The sequence below is a fragment of the Homarus americanus genome, unplaced genomic scaffold (genome assembly GCF_018991925.1).
Source record: "Homarus americanus isolate GMGI-L3 unplaced genomic scaffold, GMGI_Hamer_2.0 scaffold2369, whole genome shotgun sequence".
NCBI lineage: Eukaryota > Metazoa > Arthropoda > Malacostraca > Decapoda > Nephropidae > Homarus > Homarus americanus.
In genome coordinates this window covers 9,106-21,122 of record NW_024724773.1, presented here as the reverse complement: position 1 = coordinate 21,122, position 12,017 = coordinate 9,106, and the positions used below count along the sequence as shown (strand labels likewise).

At 40.4% G+C, this 12,017-nt stretch overlaps 1 protein-coding gene across 1 annotated transcript; it reads left to right on the top strand.

Moving 5' to 3' along the window:
• Positions 1-4,418: 4,418 nt before the first annotated feature.
• Positions 4,419-5,195, top strand: LOC121864560 (dual specificity testis-specific protein kinase 2-like). The gene has a single exon (XM_042363630.1). The coding sequence runs from the start codon at positions 4,419-4,421 to the stop codon at positions 5,193-5,195; it is 777 nt and encodes a 258-aa protein (XP_042219564.1).
• Positions 5,196-12,017: the final 6,822 nt, after the last annotated feature.

Genomic DNA, 12,017 nt, shown 5'->3' with positions numbered 1-12,017 from the left:
TTATTATAAATATCATTTTCATCAACTGCCGGAGGTCGAAGTTGTTGCCATAATCATCGTTTTCTTCCACATTTAACAAAAGTTTCAGTTGTGATCCAAATGTGTTGTAACAACCAACTTGTGGTTGTGATGGACGGTCGCCACTTTACCAGACCTTCTTCGCTAAAATACCAACTGTTTATATCTCATATTGTGTACAATAATTCAGCCCGTGTCATGACCAGTGGTAATTAATTCAGGCGTTTAGGTTTATATGTGTTACATTTTGCTACAGGTTAGGTTAGGTGTCTAATTTTCAGGTACATCAACCAGACGACACCAAACATCACAGCTACAGTAAATCAACTTATATGTATAGATCCAAACATCACACCGGAAGAATCAACCCAGCCCTCCCCCCCCCACCCCCCAAAGAAGAGGAAAACACAAAGTTACTCAAAAAATAATCTCCTGATACGAGTTTGTAGGTACGAGTTGTGTCCATAGCGAACCTTTTATCCATATCAACAGCGAGTAACTTGACCCACTAAAGTAGACCAGGTCCGCCTTAATCAGGACCTTCCTCAGCCCTCACAGACCAAGCGGAGACCCGAACAATATCTCGGAGTTTTCCTTTTTTTCCTCCACGCGGCGTCACCCTCGTCATCCCGTACTGTGTGTGGGGGGGTGGGGGGGGGGAGGGTATAGATATTGACTTTATATAGACAAGGAGTATAGAAGGCTCACTCTCTCTCTCTCTCTCTCAGGACCATCTACCAACCTCCTCTCCTCACCACCACTACACAAGAGTTCCTCAGCTAAGCCTTGACTTCTCCATTCCACCATTACCCCCCTAAAACCCTGCTAATACCAGAGCCTCACATCACATGGCCTGGCGGTATCAATACGAGGGGCCGGGCACGCGAGGGGCGGCTCTGTCATCTCAACACAGCAGGAATTTTCGGTAAATCCCAACTTTTACACAAACCCATAATCTTGGACGCATAAATATTCCCTCAAGATATTGCATTTAATTTAGATGATTTCAAGGACTAGTTTTTTTTATCTTTTTTTCCACTAAATTATATTGTGTGCCTCTGAGACAGATTATTTTTTCAAACGTCTATCTGTTATCTTGTGGGAGTTTAAAAAAAAAAAACGTCAAATTGTAATAAACATTTCTATTCCCCCGACAACGTAATATGTGGTCCGTCCGTGTGTCATAACCTTAACATTTTAAAATAAAATATATATAAAACCCACATAAGTGTTAAATAACTAAATATACAAATGGTCAAATTACATAAACACGATAACTATCCAAATTACATAACTGCGGACACGATAACAACTAACTGTAATAAATGTGAGGTTATCAGTACAACTTACTTTTTCAGCCACACTTTCTGTATCCATCAAGGCACTACTGTATCATTATCTTGTCTCAGGGATGTTGACCACAGCCCACCACACCTAAACCTTTTCGGGAGCTTTATGATAATTTTCCCTCATTTGACAACTAAAGAGATCAGAATTTTTATTTCCATTCACCCATATCAGTTTTTCTTCTGGCTCTACTACAGTACCCTCAATCTTGCCCATACATCAGTCCTAACCCATACAACTATACAACATTACTCACCATACAACATTACTCACCATACAAAAGTACTCACCATACAACAGTACTCACCATACAACAGTACTCATCATACAACAGTACTCACCATACAACATTACTCACCATACAAAAGTACTCACCATACAACAGTACTCACCATACAACAGTACTCACCATACAACAGTACTCACCATACAACATTACTCACCATACAACATTACTCACCATACAACAGTACTCACCATACAACAGTACTCACCATACAACACTACTCAGCATACAACACTACTCACAATACAACACTATTCACCATACAACACTACTCACCATATAACAGTACTCATCATACAACACTACTCACCATACAACACTACTCACCATACAACACTACCATACAACAGTACTCACCATACAACAGTACTCACCATACAACACTACTCACCATACAACAGTACTCACCATACAACAGTACTCACCATACAACGCTACTCACCACACAACACTACTCACCATACAACACTACTCACCATACAACACTACTCACCATACAACACTACTCACCATACAACAGTACTCACCATACAACAGTACTCACCATAAAACAGTACTCACCATACAACACTACTCACCATACAACACTACTCAGCATACAACACTACTCACCATACAACACTACTCACCATACAACACTACTCACCATACAACACTACTCACCATACAACAGTACTCACCATACAACAGTACTCACCATACAACACTACTCACCATACAACACTACTCACCATACAACACTACCATACAACAGTACTCGCCATACAACAGTAATCACCATACAACAGTAATCACCATACAACAATAAGTAATGTCCCCTTTACCATGCCTCTTAAACACTACTTCTATCTAAACTATTCTCAGTTTAATTTCCACCACACAAAGACCATCACAGTTAACATTACTTCCCAAACACACAAACATTTTTTTCCCTTTACTTAAGTTCCCTGTTGCCAACCATTTACTTTTATCATAGATTTTATCCTTAATTTAGAACAATCATTATGTATCATTATTTCCGTACTGAGAACATGAATTCATCATCAATATTATTTATAATTTATCTATTAACCAGTTTTTAGTTCCGGGTCTTTAGTCTCCACGATAAGAGTATCATCTGTACTGTGTAAAATATTATATTATATTTTACCATTAACTGTTATTCCTTCCTTGTTACTTACAGTTTCTTACACAAATAATATTCTGGGCGGATATTTCGATATATGCAGGTAATGTTCACTATATGCGGGTATTATATCCACTCTACGCAGGTATTGTCCACTATACCGAATAATATCCGCTATATACGGGTATAACATCCACTATATGCGGGTACTGTCTGTCATATGCGGGTATTGTCCACTATATGCGGGTAATTACAGTACCCCTATTTAGTATAACATACAGTATATATTAGGTGGAGTTTCATTTTAATTTGTTTGTTTTCGAATTATTTAAGTCATCTATTTGTTGACATCTACCTCATGATAAGTAAATATTATCAAAAAGAACATTGAAAAACTCACAAGTAACTTTGTAACATAATTTTTTTGTTTTTGTTTTTTTTATTGGGCACTCCCCTACATCCTTGTGTAAGGTGAAGCGTTTACAGTGCCCAACAGGGAAGCATGCTAAGTTCATGCTTGCCTTTATGTCTCATGAGTTAAGGGCGTAGAAGCCTGAAGAGTCAAGGGCGTAGAAGCCTGAAGAGTCAGTGGTTTATGTCCTCAAGTTATTGGAAGCTCCAACAACTTGTCCCTGAATACGAATTCGCAACTTTCGACTTACAGCAGGTACCTACTTTACTGCCCGGGTTTGTAACATATAATTAAGTCGAGATGTTAATACCAATACGACGTGCTGGTCAAGCTCCGAAAGAGTTGTCCGGGGGTCTAGCTAACCTCTGGTCGGGGCTTGACCAGCACGAAAAAAAAAAAAAAACTTTTGTCTTATATGATTTTGGTGACCTGTGGTGTAATGATCAGCATGCTCGCCTTACAAGCTAGTGGACCAGGGTTCAATTCCCGGGCAGGGTGAAACTGTAAGCAAGTTTTTTTTTCTCTACTGTCTTCCCAGTAGTAATTGGGAATCTGGATGCTAGTCGATTTGCGGATCGTGTTCCGGGGTAATGGTTAGCCAGTGCAGTTGGCGAGTTGACCGGTCTTCTCGGACTATTCTTTAACACTGGGTCATGCAAATCATTAACTCAGGGTGTTGTTGTTGTTGGCGACAGCTTCTACACCTTAAACCAAATCTCGCCTGGGTGGCCCTAGGGCAAGCCATATTCGTACACGAGGGGCCACCATTATTATCATATTATATGCGATGCGAGTATTGTCCGTTATATGTAGGTATTGTCCGTTATATGTAGGTATTGTCCGTTATATGTAGGTATTGTCCGTTATATGTAGGTATTGTCCGTTATATGTAGGTATTGTCCGTTATATGTAGGTATTGTCAGTTATATGTGGGTATTGTCCGTTATATGCGGGTACTGTCCACTATATGCGGGTAATGACAGTAGAATGTATTGTGTGTGGAGAAACTAAAGTATGCATCCAGTATACACCGTAACACATCTTCAATTCAAAACCATTCCATTACAACCACACTGAACTGTCACATCATCACTACACTACACTCTTACTTCACTATAAAAACAAATTCCAACCTACCTGTACTGTAACATTCAATAATTAATTTTACTCGATGATTTTCAACTTAAGGTCCTTGGTGCAGTTGAGTGTCAACCCTATATGTCACAATAATGGACAGCCGACAGGTCTCAAAAAAGACTATTGGATCACTGGTTGGTGACTGCGGGATATGCGGTGTTCTCGTACTAAACGCACAACAATTTGAATTCATAATTAACTCATCTACCTCGAGCCACTTGGGCGAGGGAGCATACGGCACCTGTTGCAAAATCCACCGGCCAAAAGGATACTGGGTCGCCAAGAGCGTTCCTAACATGGATTGTAAAACCATAAGCTTACAGAGGGAGATCCGAGTACTTTCTTTCCTGCGAGATGTCCCAGGTGTTCAGAAGATAGTCATGGTTTGTCCTGAGGAACTAACTATGATTACAGTGTTCGCCGGGGACTCCCTCAAGGAATACTTGAAGATTAATGACTGTACCTTCTCCGAACGCCTCCAGATCGTACAACAGGTCACCCGTACACTGATCGCGGTTAACAGTCGGGGATGGCTGCACAACGACGTTAAAACTGGTAACATTTGCATCCAGAAGACCGACAAGGGGATCCAAGCCACGCTCATTGACTTCGGTATCGCCACTAAAGTTGGAAGTTTCATTAAATTTAACTCAACAAGGGCCCCCGACCACAATGCCCCAGAGGTCGTCAAAAGATGCCCACTCACCACCAAGGCCGACGTGTACAGCGTTGGCCGTCTCCTGGAGCGACTTATGAAAGATGAATTGCACCTCCTTACCCCTAACGCCCAGCAATGGTTGATCCACGCCTTCAACATTGACCCAACCAAACGACAATCCTTAAAGAAGCTGTTAAAATATTTGGTATGAAGGACATGTACCCCCCAGCCATATCCCTTTCCAACACCCACCACCATCACCCACCGAAAGCGACCCCGTCCAGACTGATGCTAATGCTAGCAAGAAAATAAACAGTTAAAAAAAAAAAGAAGAGATGATGAAGCGGGAAGAGGAGGAGAAGAGGGAAGGAGAGGAGAAGAGCGTGAGAGAATTATTAACAAAGAAATACGGAGAGACGGAGAGAGAGAGAGAGAGAGAGAGAGAGAGAGAGAGAGAGAGAGAGAGAGAGAGGTGTCCGTGGGAGACAGACGGCACCGGGGCGCGTATATATAAAACTTCTTAAGAAATTTCTTCATTTTACTCTTATACCACTTTTATTATTCTCATCTAAGAGTAATTCTTAAGTGTATCTCATGAAGCGGGTAAGTCCTACTCTTAGCTAAGAATAAGAGTAAATTTAAGAAAAAACTCCAATTGACAAGAGCATCTTTATAAATAAGCAGAGCAAGTTTATGAAAGGATAAAATTGTTATAGTCTGCTTGTATTTTAATGCGAATAAACGCAGGCTAAAAAAGAAAAAAAAAACATGAATCGAATACTTATTTACTGTAAACTGGACCAAAACATAAACAATCAACGCGTGTGTTTGCCTCTGAGAAAGAAACTACAGCAGAAGAAGGGTTCGCACATATACTGCGATGGCTTCACCAAGTAGCTTTGTCAACTCGTCTCCCGGCAAGACAAGGAACACTAACTGAACAACTATTCCTACAGTATATAGGTTCCGTCTATTACACCCACAACACCAGGAAAGCCCGCAATTTGCATGAACTTTGATGCTTCCTTTTGTATATCTCGCGTATCCATTGGGAACTCAATAAATCGCATGAGTATTTCGGGTGTTGATAAAGCATTTAACGTCTGTGTTATCACTCTGTTACGCTAGGTTGTCATAGCACAAAGTCGTCATTGTTGCACAGTTGTATTTTCCCTGTAGCCAAGTAACGTAAAGTTATCAGCACCTTCATCTCAGGGGGTAATGGCCTTATTCCGTGCAGTTGGACTTCCCAGTGTCCCTGTCACCAAATCGGTAAGAAACACTATTCCGGCCCGGTCCAATCTATATCTTTTAACAAGTTTTATGTAAAAATTAAACTTTATATTTCTAGTTTTGTGTCTATATATATATAACAAAGAAGTTTATCTGTCTGTCTGTTTGTCTGTGTGTCTGCACGAGAATCTCTTAAACTACTTTACCAATCTGGACCAAACTTGGCATTGACAGCAAGGCCCATATGCAAGATCAGCCGTGGTGTATACCATGCTGTAGCACTCCCATGGTTGTTATGCAAGAAGCATTTTGGGCTAAAAAAAAAGAAAAATATGTACGATTCGTTATTGGAACATGGGGAAATTTCGTGGTACACGTACCCCCGTCCGATGATCACTGCGAGGGAACTATTTTTGAAACCGAAAGAAAGAAAAATGATTTGGATGGACATAAAATGTATAAATCTGCAAAGGAATAATATTTTTATACGATATACTCCATATAGAACAGCACATGCAGAATTGTATTGTTTTTTTTAAAAGAGGTCCGTGATTGTGTACGAAAAATGCCGCCAGCCTCTACTTGTCTCATCGCCGTTTATATCCTCCAAATTCGTCTAACCATCATAAAAGGTAAGCCTTTAAGATAACTAATACAACTAACTTATGTGTAGAAATGTATTGAAATCAAATTAAACTAAAAAAAAGTCGTAAATGGTTTATTTGAAGAGTGGTGAGAACAGCTTCCTCTGGGATGGTGAATGACGTCCTTTATCAGAATTAATATCGACCCAATTTTCGTAATGAGCGCAATTAATAACCGTCCAGCACTACCAAAATAATTATTTCCTTAGTATATTTACTTATTAGCCTAGATTTCATATTTTAATAAGTCCAAATATGCCAGGTAACTAGTGCTAGGTACTTCCCAGGCATGTTTCATTTGTGTATCAGTTTAACCACAATTTGCTACTAATAAGATAAATTCAGTGACCTAATTTCATGTTTTATTTTTTTATTCCCTTAGTGACTCAATGTATTACAAGAAAGAACTACTTTACCACTTGTTTGGGCCAACAGTTGGAGTGGTGATATTAATTAACTTTGCCATTCACAGTGGTAGAATCAAATGTAGATATATTGGCTTTGTATGTCCATGATTTCAACAAAAATGAATAAGTCCTTCTAAAGTAAATGGAATTGATGATATTATTATCTCTTGGCCATCCGACGAATTTAATGATTTTAAGTTGACCGATTTTTACCAGTTAAGTTAGGTTACGTTAGATTAGTTAAGTTGGGTTAGGTTAGGTTTGGTGACATTGAAATTATGTTTTTTCAAATGCCAAGTAGGTGGATGACCTAAACATTCATTTTACCAAATTGATTATGAGTAGATCAAAAACATAAGTTGTGTTTTTTTACAAATTCAGACTCCGTAAAGTTCAAATGACAATCACTTCATGATAGATGTTTCACCCTATACACTAAAGCTACTTTATGTAAGAGGAAAAAATTAGCACCAAATTGTATTGTTTAATACCAAAAGAAGTCATTGATGATAATATTTAATAACAATATTTCAGGTATTACGACCTGGTCGTCGGGACGGAACACCGTCGTAAGTCGAGGAGAGACTGTAATACATTTTCATCTTTGAACTCCTTGTATCTTACCTAACTCACCTTGATGCTCCACTCAATTATAGCTAGATGTAATATATAAATAACTGAAAGAGCGTCTCTATATAAATAAAAAAAAGAGCGTCGGTGGTACATGGCAACTTTTTGCCTAGGGACTGTTTGCTCGTCGTTTCATAGCTTACTAGCTTGAGCCACTGTTTGTTCCCAGCTTTGCCCTGGGAAGGAAGGATTGTAATCGCGCTGAAAACAAAATTAAGATCAAATCTAACTGAACAAAATGCCGCCAAAGAAACTACCAAGGCTGTCAATTCTTGAAAGAAGACAGAGAGATGCACTGAGAAAGCAGCAATCAAGATCAAGTGAATCAAGGCAACAACGTGCTGCACGTTTACAAACTAACAGAGAGCGAACAACGGCAAGTCGGTCACAGGAAATAGATCAGGAAATGGAATCCCGTCATAATGCTGACAGAGAGCGGACAGTCGGTCACAGGAAACAGATCAGGAAAGGGAATCCCGTCTTAATGCTCACAGACATAAAACAGCAGAAAGGCGTTCTCAAGAACATGATCAAGCGCATGAAATTCGTTTGAATGCTGATAGACAGAGAACTGCGGGATCCAGAATTCTAAAAAAGAATACACAGTGGTATCCACTTGCAAGAGCAGCATTTAACTATGACAATGAGACAGAATATGAAAAGTATCCCTCTGTTGTCATTGGCAACATGGATAAGAAATGTGAACACTGCTGTGCAAAGAAGTACAAAGGAGAATCTGCTGGACTGTGCTGCTTTCGTGGGAAAGTACGACTGCCAAATGTGGAAAAACCACCACAACCATTGAAGACTCAGACAGCTTTCAGGCAGTGAGATATCATTCAAGTCTGTTGATATAGTAATCGACCAGGACCAAGCAGTCCAGTACCCTGCAGAATTCCTGAATTCTTTGGAGCCCGCTGAAATGCCTCCTCACCACCTCACTCTCAAGATTGGAACTCCTATAATGCTCTTAAGAAATCTTGAACCACCAAGGCTCTGCAATGGCACAAGACTGGTGGTGAAGAACATGATGCCACATGTACTGGAAGCTACAATACTGACAGGAAAAGCTAAAGGAGAGGACGTTTTTATACCAAGGATACCTCTCATCACCACTGACCTGCCATTTGAGTTCAAGCGACTTCAGTTCCCGGTTAAAGTGAGCTTTGCCATGACCATCTACAAAAGTCAGGGACAGTCCCTAAAGATGGTTGGCGTAAACCTGGTGTTTCCTTCCTTCTCTCATGGACAGTTCTATGTTGGATGATCCAGAGTGGGAACTGGCAAAAATCAGTACATACTTTCTCCTTATGGCAAAACCAAAAATATGGTCTACCCTAATGCACTACAGTGAGACAATGTGGAGCCTCCCGGAGGGTGGCGCCCTACCTTGGCTTAGCGAAAGAGCGTTTCCGCTAGTTATAAATAATTCCACTTGCAAGATTGTAAGGAGTGTTGTTAGTCCAGATATGATCTATTACAGTGGCAGAGGTGGCAGTTACTCTAGTGGGTTTGGTTATAGTGTTGAAGAAGAGTTTAGAATGAAAGGTAGCAAGAAGGTCTAATACTGAGGTGTCAGTTTCTGATTTTAATAGATCAAGGTTGAAATCTCTTGTAATGTAGCAATGTTTCCTCTTTGAACTTATGATAGAGATAAGCTCCAAAAATGTATCAAGAAAATTCCTTACATTAGTGTGGGGTCTTCTGTAGATTACTCCTACTAGGATATTTCGTGTGCCGTTACGTAATTCAATGAAAACACTCTCCATGTATTCCTCATCTCTTACAGAAGTGTTGTACTTGATATCAACATATAGGGCGACACCATCACTGTGTCGTGACGTGTTGACGCAGTGTCTATTATAATTAGGAATGTTATACAAATGGTCAATATCGTTAGTGAGTTTGGTCTCACAGAACCCAAGTACATAAAATGTGTGGGCAATAGAAGATAAACACTGATTTAAAAAGGTATCTAGATGAAGGGGAATACTGCTGAAGTTATGGCTAATCAAGGAGATGGAATGAGGTAGTAGGAGACTAGAACTAAACTCGGGAGAGTCAGGTCAGTAATAGTTACAGTTTCGGTTGGTGTGACTCAATGAGTTTTGTAGAAAGACATCAGGATCGATATGAAGGAGTATTGTGTCGACACCATGGGGAAATGGGGTGTAACACATACGATCTAGCACCTCTAAGGGATGACACTAGCATCATCATTGTGGGAACATTGATACTGATTAAGGAACAGTAAAAACTCAGGGTCACTGAGGTGTGAAAAAGGAAGATCTAAGAACATTATAAAAGTGGGGGGCGGGGGGGGGTAACGTACTCACAAGTGCTACAACCAACAGAATTATGATGACCGGTACTGTTGAGGGAGATTCCCAGATGGAGTGGGAGGTGCGCCTGTCACTCGGTTTTGAGGGTTGCTGGTTTCCACCACAGCGGGTAGACGTGTAGTACTCGAGTTGGCCGGCAGGGGAGAAACTCCGCAGGTGATAGAGACAGTGGTTGGTTCCCCCTCAGTGGGAGGGGGTTCTCGAGGGGCTGGGGGGGGTACAGCCGGTGAGTGAGTGGGCGGGTGTCCACTTGCCCATTCCCTCACAACAAGGGTTTTATGACTGAACGTCACGTGTTTCCCTTGTTTCCTGGCTTCTTTAAACTGGTCCATTTGCTGTAGACGGGCTTTAGTCGTACCTGGGCAGAGATCTTCTTTGACGAAGATAGTGGTGCCTTTCAGTTTAATGCGTTGCCAAAACACTTTGTCACGGTCAGAGGGGGATGAGAATTTTGTTAGGATGTCGCGGGGGCGGGAGGAGTTGGGTTTCCCGACGCGTTGAGCACGAGATTTTGCGTTGTGATGACTCCCAGTTCTCATGGATGTCTTCAGGGATACCGGCAATCCTGAGGTTGTTTCGCCGCCCTATGTCATCCACATAATCCACCCGGTCTGCTGTTGTCGTTAGTTCCGTTTTGAGCTTGGAATTTTCCTCACTCAGCTGTAGAACTTGGGTCTTGAGTGTTCGGTTCTCTTTAGCTTCAACGTTCAACTTTGCTTGTAAGTCACTTATATCCTTTTGCGAGAATTCCAAGCTTCTTTTAATCTCACCTAGCTGGTCAGTGAGACGCCGGTCAGCTTCTTCTAGGGTAGTAATGCATAACGAACAATATTATTACTAAAAAACCCATCTGTGTTGGTCTGGGAAGAAGAAAAATCAAACCAGAGCCTATTGTAAACATCTGGATTAGTCTTATTAGGGAGCTGTAGATACAACAAATAGTCGTAGAGGATTTAGAGGTGAGAGAATAAGCGAAAGGGGGGTAGTGGGGGAGCTCTCTCTCTCTCTCTCTTTTCCATTCACCTTTCCCAATTTCATTCTATTGTCCTGTTCGTCTTGGTAATTGTGGTGTGTTGGCCAAACAATATTACCTTGAAGATATTGGACAGGGAGTAATCCTGACCCAGGGCAGAGAACGTCACCAACTGCTTCTGAAGATAGCGGAGGTTGTCAGCAGAGATAGACGGAAACAAAAGCAGAAGAACAAAAGGCTTTTATTAATATGATTTTGTATGTATAGGGTGACTGAAACGTCCCTGTGTACCTGTGATAATTAAAAAGCATACTTATTTACCTGTTCTACTTTTATCAAATGTAGGTGCAAGGTTATTAAGAATTAGTATTGCTACACAGTGACTTTTCGATCACCTTAGAGATACCCAGTTCATTAGTGGGTCGGTGAGTTGCAGGTAAACTTGGCATCAGATGACTAATTAGGCTTCAGGTGATTAATTAGGCTTCAGATTTTATAATTAGACTTCAAGTGAATAATTTATTAGTCTTCAGATGAATTAGGCTTTTAATTTTACCTAAAAATATAACACCTTGGATCATATATTAAATCTTACCTAAAATATCCCAACTTTCCTATATTAAAAGAGACCATAAATGATAAAATCCCTCATTGTAATGTTACCTTCACCTAATATATAGTGTTATCCCTGACTTCGCTATATTAAAACTTATATAAAAATACAGTTACCTTGACTGTATATTAAAAGCCTTTCTTGGTATATTAAAATCGTGTTACCTTCCCTTCAATACTTGCCTTGTTCCC